Source organism: Pelmatolapia mariae, linkage group LG14 (assembly GCF_036321145.2).
Source record: "Pelmatolapia mariae isolate MD_Pm_ZW linkage group LG14, Pm_UMD_F_2, whole genome shotgun sequence".
In the NCBI taxonomy this organism is placed as follows: Eukaryota; Metazoa; Chordata; class Actinopteri; order Cichliformes; family Cichlidae; genus Pelmatolapia; species Pelmatolapia mariae.
This window is the reverse complement of record NC_086239.1, coordinates 35,947,038-35,969,799: the sequence shown is the minus strand read 5'-3', so window position 1 is coordinate 35,969,799 and position 22,762 is coordinate 35,947,038. Positions and strand designations below refer to the sequence as shown.

At 41.6% G+C, this 22,762-nt stretch overlaps 1 protein-coding gene across 5 annotated transcripts in view; it reads right to left on the bottom strand.

The window, feature by feature from the left end:
• Positions 1 to 4,026: 4,026 nt before the first annotated feature.
• Positions 4,027 to 22,762, bottom strand: part of pak1 (p21 protein (Cdc42/Rac)-activated kinase 1) — a 65,435-nt gene continuing 46,699 nt past the window's right edge. For 3 of the 5 annotated variants that reach the window (XM_063493140.1, XM_063493143.1, XM_063493141.1), the window contains 9 exons: positions 21,726 to 21,749; positions 21,118 to 21,181; positions 19,548 to 19,596; positions 17,817 to 17,929; positions 15,131 to 15,248; positions 13,967 to 14,066; positions 13,459 to 13,655; positions 12,323 to 12,460; positions 4,027 to 9,047 (listed from right to left, as the gene is read on the bottom strand). In XM_063493140.1, the coding sequence (XP_063349210.1) occupies positions 8,961 to 9,047; positions 12,323 to 12,460; positions 13,459 to 13,655; positions 13,967 to 14,066; positions 15,131 to 15,248; positions 17,817 to 17,929; positions 19,548 to 19,596; positions 21,118 to 21,181; positions 21,726 to 21,749 (890 nt within the window). In that variant the 3' untranslated portion in view covers positions 4,027 to 8,960. The remainder of the gene's footprint in view (positions 9,048 to 12,322; positions 12,461 to 13,458; positions 13,656 to 13,966; positions 14,067 to 15,130; positions 15,249 to 17,816; positions 17,930 to 19,547; positions 19,597 to 21,117; positions 21,182 to 21,725; positions 21,750 to 22,762) is intronic. The other 2 variants (XM_063493142.1, XM_063493144.1) reach the window with 1 other exon arrangement.

Genomic DNA, 22,762 nt, shown 5'->3' with positions numbered 1-22,762 from the left:
AGCCTCATTACTCTCCACGCTGCACCAGCAGAGGAGGATATATGACTGGAGTGTGAAAGAGAAGTGTTTTGGGGGGTTTTTACTGTAGGGAAAAAAAAGGTATTTAGAGCCGGTTACATGTTACAAAAATTACGTACCATTAAACGTATATTGGCTATTTTATTATGTATTTATTATGTATTTAATGCTTTAGGTTTAGGGTTTAAAAATCACTCTTACTTTTTTTATGACTTGCTTAGGGATAGGCAAAAAATAGCTTGGGTAGGTTTAAGCATTGAAAAAGAACTTTTTTATGTTTCTTCTTCTTCTTTCAGCTTCTCCCTGTATGACTCACCAAAGTGGATCATCTGCCTCCATCTCACCCAATCCCTGAGTGACACGAAGTACCCACATGATGTGAAAAAGTGAGTTTTCACAGGACTTTATGCAGTGCTGTAAAAATAGTATAGCCTCACTAAATACCAGCCAAATGCTGCAAATCCAGTGCACTTGATTAACAGATCATCTGGAAGTGTGAGCAGTTTGCTGGTCTGGAGGATTCAGGTGTGTTTACGCGGGGCTACAAGCTTCCCAGGAGCGGACGCCCCAGCAAATTCACCCTAAGGTTAGACCGTGCAGATTCTCTGAGCATTGCAAAAACCCAAGAGCTCCATCCCAGACTCTACAGGCCTCAGTCGGCATGTTAAATGTTAAAGTTCATGGCAGTTCAATTAGAAAAAGATTGAACATGTGTAGCTTGTTTTATAAAGGCTGACAGGAGAAAGCCTCTTCGCCCTTAAAAAGAACAACAGGCAGACGGGTCAGGTTTGCAAAGCTGCATCTGAACAAATCACAAGCCTTCTGAAGCAATGAGACCAAAGTGGAGATGTTTGGCCATGATGCACAGCACCACGTTTGGAGAAAACCAGACACAAACACCTCATACCAGCTGTCAGCATGGCGGTGGAGGCGTGAGGATTTAGACGTGTTTTGAAGCTACACGACCTGGAAAGCTTGTGGTCGTTGAGTTGACCCTGAACTCCTCTGTATATCAAAGTATTCCAGAATCAAACGTGAGGCCATTTGTCCGACAGCTGAAGCTTGGCCAGCACTGGGCCACGTAACATGACAGCGATCCAAGACAGCAGCAAGGTTGTCCAGTCAAAGTCCAGATCTCAGCCTGATTGAAATGCTGAGGTTGGAGCTGAAATCAGCTGTGCATAAACAAATGCCTGCAAATGTCAATGAACTGAAGCAACGCTGTCAAGAAGAGCGGGCCACAATCACACGAGAGACTGATAAAGTCGTACAGAAAAAGATGAATCATGGGGTGTACTTCACTTTAAATATGAAACAGAGTCCTGTGAACTGTATACATCCTATTAAAATATATTACTTACAAAATCATGCTAACATGAAAAACACGTGACACTTCATGATCCCAAACAAATAAAATTCTTTTTTGTGATCGTTTTAAGACTGGGTGGAAGACCAACAACAGATCGGCCTGCACGTGTAAGCTCACGGAGCGTGTCTGTTCAGATGCTGTTTGTTGGTTTTCTGCATGTTTGCCAGTCTTTACATCTGAGCACAGCCAGCAGGCCCGAGTTCACTCAGCTGAAACATTAATGAAAGTTTACAATTATGCAACAGCCAGGACTGAATCCAAAGTGGGGCCACTGGGAGCTTCAAACTGATTCTCACGCAGCTACACGGGCTGTTTCGCACTGAAAACTCTCCTCTATTAACATGAAGATGAAAGGGGGGCTTGGGAAGCTGGCAAACACTAATTACCACTTTTAATTAAAGGAGAAAGAAAAATAGGTGGGATCTAATTTCACAATCGGGAACAGCAGGGGAGGAAAGCTGCAGGCGGCCGTCACAGCGAGACAGATTTAAGCTCATTTCTGCTCCAGGCTCCGCCAAAGAACCGCATTTTACATAATTGAGTCACGGAGCGGCTTTAGAGGTATTGGAGGTATTAGGAAGTAATGTTATAAATAAAAAATCCTTATTATTTAACAGTGAGACTCAAGCCTCACACTGTGCGCTGCTGCATGGTGGCATTGTGTTTTTGGAGGTTTTCCAGATAGTTTTTCTTGTAAACAGGAATTATGATGTTACATGATATGGATTCAGCGAGGTGGTGCAAACTGGCACTCATGAAAGTGTGCAGAGCGATCAGCAGCTCCTGCCTGCAGTGCACCAGTTATAACTGCTACTAAATTGTTTTAATAATAAAGAAAAGTTGATGAAATTAAAATAGATTTAATTAAAGTTTAGTCAGAGATGAAAAATGTCGACTCTTGGGACGAACAGACAGAAACTATAGAAAATGAAAATAAAAGGAAGGATTTGCTGATCTCCAAAACCCAAGAGCATCTTAGAGAGGCAGTTTTTCAGAAGTATAGGCAGGCAGAGGTTATTTCTCTGTCCCTACATCACTAAATCTTCTCCTCCTGCCTGGCAGCTCCATATTCAACATCCTTTGCCCAGTATATGCTCTGTCCCTCCTCTGCACATGTTCAAACTCTCTCAGCCTCGCCTCTAACTTGGTCTCCAAACTGCTGAGCTGTCTCTCTGATGGACTCATTTCTAATCTTGTCCCGCCTCCTCCAGCTTCACTTCCTCTGTTTTTGACAGTGCCACCACCTGAATCCATACACCACAACAGGTCTCACTACTATCATGCAAGCCTTCTCTTTCACACTTGCTCCTGTCCTTCATCGCAAAACACCCCTGATACTCATCTCCACCCACTCCACCCCGCCCACGCTCTCTAGATGGGTACAGCTTCACCAATCTGCATAAAACTGGATTTAAAAATTGTGGACCAGTTTCAGAATGAATCTGTGAACATCATCATCTACAGGACATAATATCACCAAAAGATTTGGAGAATCTGGAGAAATCTCTGTGCACGAGAGACGAGGTCAGCATTAAATGTTAAAATTACCTTTGACAAATAATTCCCACATTTGAGTTTTCTATACAGCACTGGTGATGTGAAATCAAACACTCGTGCTGTTGTTTTTCCTTACAGTAAAGCCAGTTTTGCCAGTTAAAGCACCACCAACCTGCCAGTGAAACATTTAGGACAGACTCACTGGATATCAGAAGCATAGTTTAACCCTGTGTTTCCCAACCTTTTGGAGCCACGGCACATATTTCACATTAGAAAAATCACACGGCACACCAACAAACAAAAATGTCACAAAAATCATATTGATAATTTCCCCCCGTACACCAGGTATAGCAGAAATGGCTCGGTTTGTCCCCTGTATACCTTTTTTGCTTTCTTCTGACCACTACTCATGCCAGGGCCTTCATCTGGGTCAGAACTTTCTCCAGGCCCCAGGTCGGATTGACTTTCTTTTCAAATATTTATCTATTGCTATTATGCAATGCGTCGTCTCACACCATGACTATTATTTAACCATTAATTAATGTAAGTTCTTCGTCTTCTTCTGTTTTACTGGCAGTTGGCAACCCCTTTAATTAGAGCAGGTAGTTGTACTGCCCTCTGGTGGAAGAGGATATAATTGTTCTGCCCGTTACTCTGCCAATTGCTTAGAGTACCAATCAGGTGGAACCAGATAATCTCCCAAGGCACACCTGACCATTTCTCATGACACACCTATGTACCACGGCACGGTGGTTGGGAAATACTGGTTTAACCTCTCTACATCCACCAGGTCACCAGCATCACATCTCCGACGAAGGCTTTGTTTTGTTTTAGCATGGAATCTCAGTTTTCCTGATAATCAGCAGTTTGTCAGTGACCTTGTGACCTCACATTATAGCTGAGATCAAAATGCAGTGACGTGCCTCAAGGTGGAAGGTGGAGTCTCACCTTACAATGCTACAATTGAAACCTTTAAATACTTAAAAATAGAGCTGTTATTATTGTTCTGCCAATAAATACAGCTCTACAAATACAAAATATACGTTTGTTCTAGGGCCCCCTACAGTCTCTGGTTGTGCCTCTTAACTCAGTGTAAACACAACAGGTCAGTACATGCAGCAGCTTAAAAAAAACAGACCAGGTTTTCAGTTTTTGTAGTTTTTATTTTTTTTTAGAGTTGTTTCAAAAAAATCCAAAATGACTGAGAGACAGATAAATTATGGCTCTGATACAGCGGGGAGCGAAGACTTCATTTGACCTTCATTTGGACCGTACCAAGTCTGAACCCGCCCCTCTGAACTGCTGCGAGGACAGAGTCACCTCCTACAGTAAAATGATGAATTTTACCAAAGTACTTCATAGTAATGACCTCACAGATGAGTACCACCAACCAGAAAAACATTAAAAAAGGTAATAAAACATTTTACTGAGATTTAAAGGATCACTTAAAGCACATATTCTGTGTTTGTACACCCGCAGACAGCACAGGTAGAGACGTTTAACATTTTCTGTTTTACTGGAGTTAAAGTGGACCTATTATGCATATCCTCATTTTACTTACTCTGTACACACAGTTTTTAGCTCTAACTAAATCTCTCCTCCGATTCATTTAGGTAGCAGCTTCAAAATAAGCTTTTGTTCCTTTTATTTATTGATTTTCATTCTGTTATCTCCTGTATTGTTTTATTTCAGTTTAAAGCTCAGGACTGTTTTAAATGCTCAGTTTCAGACAGTATTTCTTTTTTTACTCTTGGCTCTGGATGACATCATAGAGAGTGGACATTCCTAATATGGTTGTCTCAGACACAAAAGACGTTTTTTTCCTTCTGTGAGAGGCAGAGGAAAGTTAGCTCAAAGGGAGGGTGACCTTTAAAGGTACTTTTGTAAAAACCCTAAAAAAATTAATGAAAACTTTCACCACAAGGTGGCAGCATTTTCCAAACTCGTTTTAGTATGGGTGTGAATCCCCAACAGCCGACTTTTAACTAATCTAATGTTTCTCTACCTGTTCTCTTTTAGTTGGTACACATAAATATGACAATAACGTGAATTTTGAACAAATGCTGAGCTAAAAGCAGCTTGAATTAGATTTAAATGTTTCATGCTGCACCATCTTGTGGTTCAAAGTGGTATTGCATAAGCCTGCAGCACAGTCCTATTTAACCTTAAGTTGATATCACTGCAGCACAATACACACCTGTCCTTGACATCACACCCTAAATGTTATTTACAGTCTATTGACAGTTTGTTCATTTTGGCAGGCTTTCAACTTGTCAGTCACAAAGTTTTACAAAATGAACCTTTAAAGCGAGGGGTGAGGGGCTGCACCGCGGCCCAGTATGAGATAAAAAAAGGATTATTCTAAACTGTGAATCATGCAAAGCTGCAGCAGTTGAAGTGAGCATATATAGGTCCACTTTAAAACACACTTTTGCTTCAGAGTAACCACAGAACAACCCTTTAAGTCCAGCTCAGCTCAGCGTTGGGGTTCAGACCACGACACAAAGATACACGATGGTAGTTCACACACTTCACACAGGCTTTGGATGTTTACTTCGGTGCCTTGCTTAACGACACTTCAGCAGCCACTGTCCAAATCTGTGCCCTCAAAAAGATCATTAACATGAGTTTATCATCCACGTTAAAGGGTTGGTCTTCCACTAGGACTGTGATTCTTTGTGAAAGGGTTTCATATTTTCAAGCTTAAAAAACACTTTTGTTTATCACATGGCCAAAAAGAACAGGAGACGGGATTCTTTGCCGTCACGATTTACAGATCAGTCATGTTTACATGCTTAATCGTCCCACAAAGGCTCACTTTAAGCCAGGAAAAACCCTGAATGCTATGTTAATACATCTGCCAATGCTGCAACTATAAGAAAATAACCTGCAACTATTTTGGTAATCGATTAACCGTGTGAGAGATTTAACCCATCACAGGTTCAGCGTTACATATTTTGGAGACAGGAAATGTCAATAATTTTTGATATGTGCTAGTTAGTAAGGATGTTTTCTTGTCCTCTGATCACTAAAGTTTAGTTAAAAAAAATTGAAGTCAAAAATCACAATTTATGAGCGTACAGGTTAGGAAACGTATCCTCCGTGGCGACTGCATCGTGGCCTTTTTTAGAGAAAATCAATCGCTGCTGCTTTTGGACTTTTTTTGTTACACAGCAAACTTCTACAGATGTCAAACTGGGTAAGCGAGACAAACATGCTTTCACTTTTTTTCAATATTTGAGAAATTTACGGATTAACTGAAAAACAAAGAGAAGAATCAGCAGGTTACAGAAAGCTGCATCCCTCAAATGTTGCCGTGGATCGTTGCCGTCACTCTGATAGAAAAGCAGTCCTGCATCTTTGAAACAGTTTAAGGCCAGAGGTACATTAACAGTACATAAAAACAATAAAATCATAGAGACGGTTTTGAATAAATGTTTTGGAAACGTCTGCTGAGTATTTACATTGCAAGTGTTCATTGTGTGAGCAAACAGTCGTGGCTGCTGATGGATGCTTTGGCTCTTGCAGGATCTGAACCTGAAACAGGAGTTTCTCCATTTTTTGTTTTTTTGCTAACAAGAAAAATTTTTGTTCCAAAACACTTACTCAAATATTGACATCTGAATCAAAAACAACTAATTTTCTATGGTCGATCAGCTAAAAACAATCAAATAAAAACAGTGAGTTTGTAAACAAAGGCAAAAACAGATTGTTGCTGTCATTTTTTTTGTCATCTTGTAAAATATACACCTCGTATCGCACAGTCGTCCAGGCAGGACGAAAACGACGTCGTACCATCTCGCTTCTAAAAAATAGGATTAAGATATGATCTCCTGTATCGTACACAGGCGTCCTTCGTGACTGCACGTTTCAGCATCGTCACAACTCATTATTTTGTTTCTCTCTATCTTTAACGTACCGTATAAAAAAAGTTTGTTCACATGCACATTCTCTCCCTCAGCCTGAGCGTCGAGCCCGCAGACTGAAGCCCCAGAGCCGCAGATGGAGCCACTTCTCATGTTTGGTGATGGATAAACATCGAGTTTGATTTTCCTCTCTTACAGGATGTCAACAGCACAGAGGTCGAAGCAGGATTAGAGCTGACAAGATAACTTCAGGTTTAACTCAGTTAGTGATCAGTTAGGAAGCTCACAGAACCTTACGCAGAGATCAGAGATCAGCATGTGCAAAACGGTCATCTACCGACCAATCCTCACCCCTGATCTCAGTGAGCGTCTGCAGCTCGTTGTTTCCTGAGCACTGTCAATAAGAAATGTGGATTCTTATGAGCAGCTGTTGCAGGAGCTTCCTTTTCTCTTTTTTGCTGTCGATTCATGTGACTTCTAAATCCGTCTTATTGCTCTATAAGCCATAAAGGAGTTATTTTCTGCAGGTCTGCTAGGGCCCTGAGTGACGCAAAACCATCGTTCTTCACAGCTTCACTACCCCTAATGCTACTTGCACACTGGAAGCGATTTGCAGCGACATGACGTAAGCGGTGAATAACATTTCAGGACTTCAACCAATGGGAAGAGGGCGGGACCCAAATATAAACTTGAGACCAAAGAATACCTGCGACCGGCATTTGGCCTGGTAGTAAATATGTTAGAGGGTTACTGAGACACCCGGAGACTCGTACGTTCGCTTCCAGCGAGTATGCAGCTTTAGCGAGACAGCGAGTGTTTGCTGATAAGCCTGCAGCTTCCATACGAATCATGGACCAGCGCAGTCGCATGAAGGCTTTCAGTGCAGCTCGTGTAGCTGTTTGTGATGAATTTTATCCAATGATCATTGCAAGCACTCGTCAGTTGCTCAATGCTAATTTTTCCCAAGCGACTGTTGGTTGCCAGTCAGTCTCTAGGCCTGTGTGACCGAGGCCTCACTTACATGTGGGACCCTCAAGTTTGGGTTCAGACACTGAGAGGTCGACTGACCTTTACAGTCGTGCAATCATATCTGTATGAATATTTAAAGCCAGGGTTCACAACTTGAGATGATAAAACCTTCATGTGAGGCTAAGGACTGCAGATGTTGGTGTACTGGAGGAGATCCAGCACCTGTAATGCCTCACAGCTGTAAGGGGACATAACGGGATAGCAGCAGTGCTAACAGCTGTCCAGATGTGCACCAGAAGATGACATTGAGAAGGAGAAGGTTTTTGATTTCTACATTTCTTTCTCCTTGAAGTTTTTGATTGTACTTCATATTTTGCACTCTGCTCCTGATTTTGAAACCTACACCTGTGAATGATTTCCTCTCAGCGTAAAATGAAAGCTTCCAGAGAAAAACGTGTCCAAACCGGGTCCATCGACGGCTCTGGGTCCACCAGTGTTTCCTCCTTATAATTAATAATCTCCTCTAACTCACAGCTCACACTGCAGACACGACAACGTACCACAAATCGTCTGCTCCGTGTCAGAAACTACAGAATTTAACGCTACAATCAACAGAAGTAATAACCCAACATCCCCCGCTGTGACACTCACAATCACGCGCTAAAATAAAATAACAATAAAATGAAAATCAACAAATGCACTTTTAGAAGATGATGAAACGGGTACGGCCGTATCCGCCGATGCATCACAGGAAGTTAAAACACACACACACACAGACACACACACACACACTCAGTGGGCGCTGGTTGGCTGTTTGTGGTCCGGGGTGTTTACAGACAAGTTAGAAACAAACATCATTAAAAAAAAGAAAAAAAGAGTCTTTGGGCTCTCGCTCCCATACTGTGGTTGTTCATGCCGGCTGAGAGGGTGATGATGCCAGAAATGACATCACTTCATTACAGTTAGGCCCCGCCTTCCTGTCTGAGTCCAGTGGAGTGTCGAAGAAGGAGATGTTACCTTTTGTCATCCCTGTGAGCGTGGAGTTGGGGGTGGGGGATAAGGGAGGTCAAGCTTGGGGTCAAAGGTGACGGGGTGAAGGAGGAGGTAAAAACAGAAAAACAAGGAAGGAGAGAAAGAGTGAAGGCGTTCAAACGGTTGGACAAACCCAGCCAGCAGCCATCGCCGTCTTCACAGGAGGGACGACAGACACACAGAGACAGAAGGGAGGAGCCAAAGGAGAGCTAGCGGTTGTTCTTGGCTGCCTCCTTCGCCGCCAGAATGAGAGGAGTCAGACTGGAGAGCGGCTTCGCCATCTTCAGAAACTGATGCTGAGGGAGGAAGTGAGGGGCGGGGAGGAGGAGGGGAGAAAAAGAGAAAGACTTCAGTTCACTGCACAGAACATTCACCACAGGCCTGCAGCGCTGAGCAGGATCTGGAGGCTTAGCGAGACACGTTCAGGTGTGACCCTGAGCGTGCAGTAGGACAGGATCACATCACCACGCAGAGTTATGCTGCAGCTGTAACTGCTCTGGAGCAGGTGATGTTTGAGATCAACCGGTGCAAAATCCCTGCCTAAAGACCAATCAGATACCTGGAGGAGTTTTTGTCTTTCATTAAGCATCAATGAGAGAAAACAGATTCTTTGGAGCAACTTTATCCCTTTATTCCATTTGATTGTTCTTTAAGTCTTAACATATGTACTTAACCCTAAAACAGGGATTATATATGTTGAGTAACCTGCTTGAATTCTGTTTTTATTTATTCTTTACTTCATTCACTGCTATCAGAAACCTGCAGGACACTTTGAAAGTCATTCTCCTCACAGTGCTGACTGTCACTGACGTCACTGCTGTCAAACTATTTAACATCACAGATCCAGGCAGGGGAAATTCATTAATACTGACATACATTTTAAACATGGTGTATTTTCTTAAACTGTTAAATAGAAATACTACTAAAATTATACAGGTTGTTTGGCTAATGAGCATTTTGAGACATTATGGGAAAGTTTGACACCATCAAAAAATGGCAAACCTACCATATAGACCAGTACTAGTAGATTACTGGCACATGAAGTCCAGTATAAATACAGACACGGGTGCTTCGGACATAAAGTCACAGCAGCTGTTTCTTTTGCATGCAAACTATTTTCATCTACAGTGAGTCCCTTTAAATCAGTTTAATGCCTTTAATGCAAATACAGCACCGTCCCTGTCATCATCTGTAGAGTCTTTACAGTCTAAAGCACCTCGAGGTAACTGCTGTTGTGACTTGATGGCATATAAATAAAACTGAACTGAATCTTTTTATTATAAACAAACCTGAGTAACTGTGAAAGTCCTCTTATTTAATTGTCTCTCTCTCTCTCTCTCACACAGTCGGGTGTTCATATCTCGTGGGGACACAATGCTTTCCCTAACCATACCCCAACTGTAACCCTGTCACTAAAACCACACGTTGAGTCTCAAAAATGTCTTCAAACTTGTGAGGACCAGGATTTTAGTCCCCAAAAGTTTGGTGAATTTCCAATTTCTGGTCCCCACAAATATATGAATGCACACTCACACACACACACACCTCAAACAACCTTTTAACTTTTATTTCAGACAACGAGACCTCTAACTGCACACACACACTCAGAGGATTCATTAAATTGAATTACATCTTCCACAGAGCTCCTCCTGAAACACTACAAAGACCTGCGAGATCTGACTCATCGCAGTTACACAACTCACGTTGCTCCTCACTCACACCTCCACCACGTCTCCACACCCACTCAAACTGTCTGTCTGTGAGGCTCGGGCCTCCTCTGAAGGAGGTGAAGTGCTCAGCGCTAGTCAAGTCTAAATGGATGTTTTATGCCAAATTACAGACGAATATGTCAGATATCAAACTTCGAGATAAGCGACGGCTGAAGGAGGAAAGCAATGCCAGTCAAATACAAAACTGCAGATCTGAATATTACTCTGATATTCAAAAGAAAACCCTCAACTTTCTATTAACTTTACATACACAAACTGGGAAAATAATAATAATAAATGTTACAGAGCAGCTCCTCTGCTGATGTCTGGTGTTTTAAAGGTTGCTAATCACGGCACATTCGTTGCTACTAATTTCCAATAAAACTGATTTTTTCTGTGCGTCATTTCTGTTGCATCAAATCTCAGCAGTGCAGTTCGATGTCCTCCGTGTGACTGACTCACTGTTTTATGGACGTCATTTCATTTCCTGCTTAACGTGTTCTTTCTGTCTTTCAGGTAATTTGGTTCTAGTTTCTCGAGTGTCTCATCGTTACAGTTATTGTGTTTTCCAATTCTTCTCATTTCTCAGTCGGTGTGTTTTAATGCTTCGCCCTTCACGGTGTTGCATATTAAATGTTTATGACTGTTTGGTGTTAAAGTTACAGGTTATATGTCCTCTGTCTAATCTCCATGAAACAAACTGTATTCAGTCACTGAGGGCTGGGATGGTTAATCAAAGGATCGATCACGTCTGCTCCTGCCCGCCTGGCCCTAAATCCCCCCGTTTTCAGCTTTCTTTGTGCTTTTCTGCGACTCCTTCTCTAACCTATCCTGTCAGCTTTGTGCAGCTCTTTCTGTTTACAGGAAGTTTTAATAATGAAATATTGTGTTAGTCTAACCTGGCAGAGTCCAGGATCCACACGAGGCTCCTAATTTCCTGTTAAAACTGACTGTTATTCACCTGAAGAGAGAGACTTCTCTTAAGTGTCTGTTATATTCTCTGAACCTTCTCTTGTCCACACAGCACAGATCATTCATGTTGACCTCTCAGTTTCGTCGCTGTTATTTGATAAATCTGTGGTTTTATCAGGTAAATGTTTGAAACAATATCTTGGAGGTTTAGGGGTTAAAGGATGTCGAGATCGAGTGAGCGTCGCTGCTGTCTGGTCACTGAACAGTGACACAAACCAGACATCAGAGTGTTTCCTTCCTTGGCGCACAGATCCACACTTTAACATCACAAAACCAACTGAATAAATAATTTATGAACTTTTTTTTGTTTAATAACAAATTATGTTAAATCTTACATTTTACATTCACTATTTATTCTTTTCTTATTTGTATTTAAGCTCTAACTGTACATTTTCCTCCCAGAGAAACTGAAACCAAAGAGTTTCATTAAAAGCTTTTTTCTGTCAATAAAAACAAACGAGCGAAACAGCGAGGAACTAAAAAGAAAACGATCCAACACAAATTCAGAGCGGTAATAAATCTGGATTTATGTTTGACATTTAACATCCTGGATTTTGTTGTTTGTTATGTTTTCATACACAAATACACTCGTTTTCATATCGTAGTGAGGACATCTCATTGACATAATGCTCTCCCTAGCCGCTTACTCTAACCATCAAAAATGAATACCTAATCCTAACCCTGACCCTCAGCCTAAACCTAACCACAACCTAACCGTAACCCTGACACTAAAACCACATTTTGAGTCTTAAAAATGCCTTCAAACTTGCAGGGACGGGCATTTTGTCCCCAAAAGTGACTGTTGGTCCCCACAAGTATAGTAGCATGCCAATTTTCTGGCCTCACAAAGATGTATAAACATGTACACACACACACACACACACACGTACCTGCAGCAGCTCTTTAGCCGAGCCTCTCTTCTCCACGTCCATTTCCAGACATCGGTTCAGGAAGTCTCTGAATATCGTCGACAGCTTCTCCGGGTTCTGCAGCTCCGGCGTCCCGTTGGTTGCTATGAGATACAGCGCCTAACACGTGAAACACACACAAGCAACATGTCTGTCTTCATCCCCACGAGGCAAACTCATGCTCAGAGTCACAGAATGAAGGATTGGTGCCATCCAGTGGTGGCTTAAGAAATACAGAAGAAATACAGGACTGTGCAAAAGTTTTAGGCAGGTATGGAAAAATGCTGTAAACAAAGAATGCTCTCAGAAATATAAATGATTGTTTATTGGCCACAAATATATTCTAGTTGTCCAAGATGTTTGGAACAACCTACCAGCTGAGTTCCTTCAAAAACTGATGCTGTTTTGAAGGCAAAGGGTGGTCCCACCAAACACTGATTTGATTTAGATTCCTCTTTTGTTCATTCACTGCATTTTGTTGAATGATGAAAATAAATGATTAACACTTCCATTTTTGAAAGCATTCTTTGTTTACAGAAGTTTTCCTCACCTGCCTAAACATTTTGCACAGTACTGTATGATCACGTGCACTGTGCTGACCTGAATACACAGAAAGATAAATCTCATTTTCCAACACCTGTATGTGTAAGGAGGCTTTTTAAAGATAAATCATAGACTTTGATACAATCTGTCTGAAAAACAGAGATTCCTGATCCCAAAAGTCTTTTCTCTCATAAATCTGAGGATGGGTGTCTTCTTCTCTCTTCTCCAGGATCTGACAAGATACTACAGAGAGCCTGGGGTGGTTACAGCTGGGCAAACTGGGCATCATTTTTTTGTCTACCAAAAAAAAAAACCTGTTAAATTAAAATCATCTCAGTGTTCTCGAGAAAATATCACAAACTAACCTGGATCCATATCTGCGTCTGGACTTAACTCATGCATGAAGTGGAGGAATTTCCCTCCAGTTGTGAAGTAGGGAAAGCGGCTGCTCTGACTAACCAGTGCGCCGTAACACACAGCTGCAGCTGTCGTGCTAATTTTGAGTTGTTGAAGTGATCTTGGCCTTTGTTCCCCTTTTCAAACCTTTTTCAAAGAGCCTCCCCCTCAGAACTCACCCTGAGCGGATTCTCGTTCAGGTACGGCGGCTCTCCCTCCACCATCTCTATCGCCATGATGCCCAGAGACCAGATGTCCACTTTGGGACCGTAAGCTTTGCGGGTCACGACCTCCGGAGCCATCCAGTACGGCGTGCCAACCATGGTGCTGCGTTTACTCTGCTCAGGAGTGATCTGAGCGCAGAATCCGAAGTCAGCTGAGAGCAGGAGAGCAGAGAGAGTTAGTGGATGGAAAAACTGAAAAAACATTAATGTAAAGCAGTGTTTGGTAGATGATGATGGGAAAAGAAAACGCCTCTCGAGGAAATGTAGGTTTTAAGGTTGGGCTAAAAGCAGTACACATCCAGTAACATCTCACCACACCTACTGGTAAATTCCTGCCCCCTGGTGGCGAAACATTTATTTAAAATTGGCAGTGGGTAATTTAAAAACAGCAGCCTTAACAACTGCAAAGTAAGGCGATAAAAACAGCGAGCTAAGAGTTGACTGTAAGTTTTTGTGGACTGACTGAGCTTGACGGAGCCGTCCATGCCCAGCAGGATGTTGTCGCTCTTGATGTCTCGATGGATAACCTGGTTTGAGTGCAGGAACTCCAACGCCTGGAGACACTGAAAAAACAGAAAACCTTAAATTTAGCATGCAAAATACACATATTAAAAAAAACACGTCAGAATAAAATGAAGAAACTGACACTGTAACTGAAAATAATCTGAGATTCACAGGAAAGAGCAAATATTCTGTGAATTTGACCTCGAACCTGGTCGTCAACCTCAAACTGAAACAAACTGTTTTAGCTCCTCCCCCTCTTCTGACTGGCTGCTCCTCACAAATTGAAAAACCAGGGGGCAGGGCTTCACAGGCAGTGAAGTCTGAGAATATCATATTGAGATTATCCACTTTCATGACATCATACAGAGCCAACAATAGAAAAACTGTCTAAAACTGAGTGTTTATCTGGAGCCTGAACATTCGACTCGCTGCGATTTCTTACACATAGACTTTGTTTTTGAACTAGGCTGTGTTTAACACCACCACAGGAACAGGAAATGTGGATCTCAGGGCAGTTTGTGAAACAGTCACATGATCATTTGTCTGCCCCCTCTCACACCGATTCATGCACATGTAAACAAAGTTGATATTTTTTACTTTTAAAGGTTGAAAAGGTCCACATTTGAGGTTAGGGGCGAGGTTGGAGGGTTTGAAATAATTTTGTTGTCCAACTCAGATTTCTTACACTTGATTTGTATTATTTTCATTGGGATGCTCATTTTCATAAGTAATAACTTGGTTAGGTTTCAAAGTTAAACGCAGCTGGGTTGGGTATAGAAAAAGATGGGTTAAACTGGAAAGGTTACCAATATGATTATTTTGTTGAAATATAATTCCAGTGCAAATTCATTAGTGATGAACACAAACAAATTACAATTTGATGAGTAGATAATATTTATCTTTGAGACCGGGCTGATATAAAATGAGGAAAAGCAGAACAGAGTCACTTCAGGAATTTTGCTCCAGGTTAAATTTGAGCTCACGTTAAATATTGTGGGAAAAACAAACAAAACAAACAAAAGAAAACATTTTTTTTCCCCCAGAAGTAGAGATGTGTTGCTTTTCTGTCACTAGGAGCTCGCGAGAGACAGAAGGGTGATCTCAGAGTGAGAGCTGTTTTTACCTCTCTGCACACAGCAGCAATCTGGGCTTCATCCATGCACGTTTCTGTTACGACATCAGTCAGCGAACCTCCGGCCAGGTACTCCATCACCACCCAGAGCTCATCACCCACCAGGTAACTATTGAAATTAAGACATTTTATTGGAAACTGAGCTTCAGAACTTGTGACGTCTTTTTCTGCAACCATGAAAAAAGTTAAACACAAGAAACATTTTTTGTTTTTTTGCTATTCTACTAAGAAAAAGATGCAAATGTCAGAAAATCTGTAAACTGTTGAGTAATTTGGAACTTTGGCCTTAAACCTTTTCACTCTTGAAGTTTTGTTGGCATAGATGCAAATTAATCATTTTAATAACCGCTTTTCTTGATTGTTTTCTTTTCAATCGATTAATCTATAAAACGTTGAGGTCGAGTCCTCAGCTTTCATTTTTAATAGCTCAAAGTCAAAGACATTTAGATCTGGGAAAGCGGTAACCACACACAGCAGAGTTTATTTGATACATTAAATTTAAAATTTTAGGAATAATTATTAATATTTAATTCATTTGGTAACACGATAACTTTAAAACAAGTTTTAGCATCAGATTTACCAAATTACGGCAAACAACGTATCGATGAGAGTGAAAAGTTCTCTGCATGATTCAGTAACAACGCTCTAACTGTTGTATCAATGACAGCAGGCCAAAAACAAGCAGGACTGATAAGCAGCACCAAACAATGTCAGCAGGTTTAAACTGTGTTTGTTTTTGAGGAAACGCGTCACACATCTGATCACTGAGACGCAGCTAAAGGTAAATTTATGTTGCTCTGTGTGTGCACTGCTGAGAAACGACTCACAAATACTTTTGTGCTCTCTGCAGTTCCCATTATGGTCCGCTGTCTGTGTGGAAGCGTGACTAAAATCCTCAAACAGCGCAAAACGCTCGGCTCCCTGTAAAATGTAACTGTCCTGCCTTTAATACCCAACCTGGGACTCTCCTCCTCCCTCGTCACTGAAAACAACAGTAGTGCTCTACGATAGCTGTCTAAAAAAGTTAAGAGAAATGAATCCAAACAATGCAGCAATCAGTGGGTTTATGGATGTTTTTTTAAGTCAGCACAGATCCTCACACACACACACACACACACACACACACACACACACACACACACACACACAGAGAGTAAATCAGTGGCACAGAGAATGTTGTTTCCATGGGGATGGCAGCATTATCACCAGTCTCGCACATTTTCTTACTGTCTCTCGAGGCAGACAGGTAACTACGGTAACCAGACACCACGCTCACAGACACATGTCCAGTGGGTTACCATGGCAACAGCAGCCCCGAACCGGGTAACCTCTCAAGTCGTTTCAGTCTGAACATTTGTCAGCTGAGCTGGAGTTTCCGTGGTGACGCCTGGTGTGTATCATTTGTCCAGAAACATCTGGAGCCTCTGATTCGTTCTCCGCGTTTAAAGGGAACGTTTAGGAAACTCGCATGTTAATATTTGTTTGCACACAGTATGTAGGTAAGGAATCAACATGTTGTTGTTGTTGCTTTTATTCTGCTTTCTTTATTTGTCTGTCTCTTTTTTCTGTATTGTTGTTGTACTATTTTAACATGTTTAAAATAAAGATTCAATACACTACAAATAAAAAAAAAAAAAAAAAAAAAAAAAGGTAAGGAATCAACATGTGAGGAACAATCAGGTTTTTGGGTGGCACTCAACGGTGGGAACCTCCCCTGCCCACTACGGAGTAAATCATTCAAAATGGCTCTGAAACGACTTCTTTTATCAAGAGAAGAAAAAACGATTAAAAAGCAACTTTTTAATCCAGGAGAAGAACAGCAGTAAAAATGAAAGAGAGGTGAAAACTCAAAGTGTTAGTGATGAATCTGTGTAGTTCATGCGAGGATGAGGGGGGTTTATGTTGCCCCTGTTGAAATCTACACAGATTTTGCATTGGTGACACAGAGAGAGATAATGTGCTGCAGTGATTCATGCAGCAGTTACCCAGCAGACATGGCTGAAACACGGACATCGACAACAGAGGTCCAGTCACACCGGCTCTTTTTACAAAACAAGAAAAGCTAAACACACAATTTCCATTAAAAAAACAGAAATTAAAGCATGCATCTTTTTTGTTTTTAGTAAAAAAAGCACTTGATTGGTCGCTGGACTCCATTAAGAGAAGACAGGAAATAAAAACCCAACAAAATAATCACCAGCTCAGCTGCAGCTTCTAGAAAGTCTTATCTGTCAGCTTTAATCTTTCTGAACAGGAAACAGGAAGTGCCTGAAACGCTCCATGCTTACCAGCCTGTGAGGCTACACTCGTACAGGACAACACCCACCCAATAACATTTAAACATGTTAAATATGTGGTGACATGCAAACATCTCATCCTTTAGCTGCTCGGTCCCTGAGGAAACACCTCCTGGAGGTGTCCGGGAAGTTCCCTTGACAGGTGCATTTTATTGTGGAGTAGTTGCACGTCTATTATAATAGTTTTGTGTTTTCTTTTTTCTAATTTAATTTTTTTTAATTACTTATGTGCAATGATGAGGTTAACAGTGACACCACAAACTGTTGCAAAGCTCTAAATCAGGTGTTGTGAAAATGTGAAACAATGTAAAAGATTAAAACTGGAATTTTAAATCGTGACGTTTTCCCTCAGCGTGGTGACGCGTGATGGCGTGCCTCACCTGTCCAGGTAGTTGACTATGTTTGGGTTCTTGTTTTCCCTCATCACCAGAATCTCGTTGATGATCAGCTCCTTTTTCGGCTGCTGCTGCAGGTTCATCTGTTTAATGGCAACCTTTAGGGAGAAAAATAATAGAGAGAGGGAAGAATTATTATAAGAAGTCTGTGTATGAGGTATAATGCAAGAGGATGACAGACAGACAGAGAAAAGGCCGAGAGGCGGGGAAATATTTAAATCTGAAGGCAGTGAAAGGCTCATGGCAGACATTTAAACGCGAGCACACAGACTGATCCTCAGAGAGCGAAGCTGAGGAGGATTATTCTGACAGACGAGCGAGCTGAGGGTTAAAATCAACCTGGAAGTCTCGGTAAATGAAGCCAGACTAAATCCAGTAACGGGTGTTTATATCATCCCAGTGCAAACTCCAGATGATCACTCCTCTCTTCCTCTTCTTCACTTCATCTCATCTGATTAAAGTCTGCACGAATCGACACGTTCTTCAAACTTCCTGCTGAGTTTTTAACGTCATGCTGTTAGTTTAGTTTAGTTTGAGACTCGGTCTGGGAAACGAATCAAGGTTTTCCTTTAAAATGGCCTTTCAGACTTCAGGGTGTTTAAGCCTCAGCAAAATGACTACTTGTATTCTGGGACAACAGGACATCACACAGACTTAAGAGCTGGCAGGTTAAAGACCAGCTGGTGTCCAGTCTGACTGAGACGTCCTCGCTTCTCTGTCAGGTCTTTGAGGAGTCCAGTCCTCAGATATATGCACCAGTGCTGTCAGATCTACTGTGGAAGGCTGTTTTTTAAGAGAGATGAAACAATAGAAAGAGCAGTTTTACTGCTTGTTCACCATAAAGAAGCCAAAGTGTGTCGATCAGGGAGGTCAAACTCATTCTACACTGTGAGCCACGTACGGCTCGCTTTGATCTTCGTGGGCCGGACCAGAGAAAGTCGTCTTTCGGTCAGTGTACAGAAGTTTAACTACACATTTAATCCCTGAGATATTCTCAAATAAAAAAAATGAGTGTAATTTCAACACTGCATCTCAGTTTTTCTACATGATGAACAAATGCTGCTTCGGGCTGGGAGCAATAACTGTGTACAATTAGAAAAATACATTTATTAGCTCAGTGTGCAGATTTGCTATTATTGAATCTTTTTTTTATTACTTATTTACTTTGGTGTTGTATGGATGGCCGGGGGGAGGTCATAAAAATGTAAAAAAAAAAAAGTATAAAGTTACAGGTTAAAGTTAAAATTTATGTCCACTTTACATTTTCCGTTCAGTGGGCCAGATTGGAGTCTTTGGCGGGCTGTCTGCCCCCCGGGCCTTATGTTTGACACCCCTGGTGTAGATTAACATCACACAGTGGTTTAGTTTTCCTTCTGTTTGCTTCAGGTGGCGCTGATTTACACATTAAACATCTGCATGTATATCTGTGTATCCTGTAAGTCCCTATATCGTTATGTCTGAGCAAGAAAACACTCCATACAAAATGTTGGTAAAGCCACGAATCGTTGGAGGTGAAATCTTTTATCTCGATTCTTGTCCAAATGTAGACGTCTCGGTGGGACGTCTGAGTCGTGTTTCCCACCTTTACTGTGCACATCAAATGTCTCAGCAGCTACTTGCTGGATTTTAATAATGGTCAGTATTTCCTTTGTATCTGAACAAAGAACGGAGAAATGTGAAGAGGAGAAGAAAATCATGCTGAGGACAAATAAGTACCTCCTGTCCTGTGGCGACGTCGATAGCTGTGTACACCGTCCCAGACGCCCTGAAACAGACAGCAGAGATCCTCAGTTAAACATCACACAGCAGGTCTTTGTGAGCTCATAAAGGTCATAAATCCTTCATTTTTATGTTCTTTATGACGGCAGGAAAGTTTTTTTTCTTGGTTAAAACAGCAGCTTTCAAACATTACAGCTGAGCCTCTGCTGCTTTTATGACCTTTAAATTTAGTCTTTAAATCACAAACGTCCATCGGCAGTGAATGTTACTTTACATTTATACCTTCTGAATCTGCTTTAGTGTGACATTTTAAAATAATGAAGACACAGATGTTTCACCAAAGGAAGCTGAAGTGCAGCAGGAGAAACAACGATGGAAAAATAGCAAATTATCGTTTTACGTTTTAAAGCGAAACATTTGGTTGTTTTGCTTTTTGTTTTGGAGCCGGCCTGGTTTCCACATCATCAGCGACTCACTGTGATGACGTTTGGTGACTTAAAGTACAGAAGCAGCGAGCTAACCAAGCTAGCTGCTATCACATTCAAATATGAGCTGTGTCCCAATTCCTAGGCCGCATCCTTCGGAGGACCTCGGTCTATGTGGGCCGGGTCCTTCAAAGACCGAGAAGGCCGGAAGTGCGAGGCTGTGAAACTGGACTGTCTAACCTTCAGATTTGCGTCACCAGCTCTCGGTGGAGTTTAATTAACTCGGCCGTCTGCTCCTTGCTATCTCACATTTCTGTTTATTCAGTTTTCTGTGTGACATTTATTCAGCTGTGTGAAAACTATAACTTTAATCTCAACCAAACCGATTTACTCAGGAACAAATAAAACACTGAAAAAAGCCAAACTAACATTTTTAAGTTATCTAAGTGACTTATATATCATGTTTCACCTGCGTATCGAAGAACCGTGGGGGTCTGAAAACGATGAAGCCGGGAGTCTGGTGTTCTCGCCGGCTCTAGTGAGCCTTGAACCCAAGTCAGCTATCGAGCTGATGGGTAACAGATGTCTCCGAAAACGGAGCACTTTTGAAAATATATGATATTTGAAGTTTACACAGCTACGCTCTCGCCTGAAAATATCTTAAGAGTTTATTTTGTGACCCAGAAAGAGTCATATTAAAACTAAATAGCTGCCGCCATTGTTGGAAACTGGAATTGGCTGGGCTGTGCTATGAATTCTGGGTTGGTTGGACCACGAAGGATACGCCCCACCCATCCTTCAAATCTGGGGAAATGAAGGACGCATTTGTCGGAGTCTTCAAATTGGGACAGCCTTCATCGCTTGGCTGTAACGTAATCGGCCTTCAAATGCGGCCTCCGAAGGATGCAGTCTAGGAATTGGGACACAGCAATGGTCACCTCCTGCTCCAGAAATCCAACATGGCGGCCGACAAAGCGTTAATATTAAGACAAATGGAGTCCAAAACCACAGGGGAACATCCATCATTTAGGTACAGTTTGTAGTCATTCAACACAATCACGTACAGATTGTACTGTATGAATATTTATTGTGTACATGCTAAGATTCATGTTTCGAACACAGATGGCAGATTTTGGACTCACCCCTGTCCGATCTTCTCAAATCGTGTATATTTCTTCTTGGGGTCGCCCACACTGACGATCGTCCCTGAGTTAGACGAAGGACAAAGAAAGAAGAGAAAAAACTTTTATCACAGCAGCTTTAAGGATCTGCAGGAAAACAAAATGATAAAAAATAAATACAAATAAAAATCAGGCCCTCATGGAGAGCTGAAATATTTTATATGTTGATTTACAGAATCGCTGAATTTGGATGGATAGAAGAGTCGCGTGTCTTTCTATCCATCCTAGTTCTACTCTACGGTCATCACACTGAGGTCGATGCAGCATGCTGACTGGGAGGAAGAGCAGAGAGAAGAGAGGTGGAGAGCAGTAACGAGCGATGGGCGGGTCAGAGATAAAACAGGACGTGAAAAAGGTCAGAACTGTAAAGTCAGGATGGAAGAGACAGAAAGAGAAGCTCTGCCTGCAGTTCAGAATTACAAGACAAAACTTTAAGTCACTCTTTTAGGAAACGATGGAACGATAGGACGGCCAATCAGACGTGAGGATTGGACAACTGGGGGCGGGACAGAGGATATCAGGTCTGTCGATCAGAAGAGGCAGACAGACGAGCAGTATCCTGGTCTTACCAGCAGAGGGAGACCTGAGCACATCTGGACAGGTGCGTGGCATGGTTCAAGAAATATATACAGGCTTTTATTCAAACATTAAAAATACACAACCAAACATTTCACTGCAGCGAACAAAGCTTTAAAACTGTGCTCACTTTAAAGTAATTATGTAATAATTATTATTTAAAGTACTACACCTCTGAGCAGAGATGAGATGCTTTAATGTGCTGGTTTATTTAGGTAGAGCTTTTTATTTTCTCCATTAATTCTCCTTTTGCACTGGTACACTGAATCATTTTAGTCTTTCAGATTTTAATCTGACAGATGCAGCCTACGATCAGGGTCACGGGTCAAAAAAAATCAATCACTGCCTCCCACCTGACTCAGAATCACCTGATTTCTTTCAGATTAATGCTATTATTATGTTCAGAGTTACAGGCGTTACAGGGGGGCGATGAAATGTGTTTTAATGAATATTTATTTAGGATATTTGAGTCCTCGTAGCTTCAGGAGATAAAAACCAGCGAGTCATTATTTCCAACCTTCCTTTTTAATAGAAAAACCTCACAGACCCTTGAGTTAAACATGTGGGACGTGCCCCCTCCCAGGTAGCCTCAAAACCTTTAAATCAAGTAAAAAATAAAATCTCCTGTGTTTGACTCTTACTCTCATCTGGCTCATGTTAGCTGCCAGAGTCAGCGGAGAATATCTGCGGGTCTGCAGGAAAGTTTAAATATCCGTTCATATCTGTGGATCACTTCCCAGAAAACCAAACCGGGATCTTTTATTGTTAGTATATCCGCACAGCTCTGTGGGATCACGCAGGGGGCGGAGGAACCAGAATATGAAGATTTGTACTTGCCATAATAAAGTTTTTCACAGGAACAGCGAGCGAGCGCAGGCGGATATTTTAGTTAGCAAGAAGTGATAATGTTACATAAGTTCTTTCACTTTGCTTCACAGACTGCAGACCTTTAAGCACAGCAAAAAGCAAAATCTTTCATGACGATGGAAAGTCTGAGCAAATGAAGCAGAAAACAAGCTGCCCACAGACA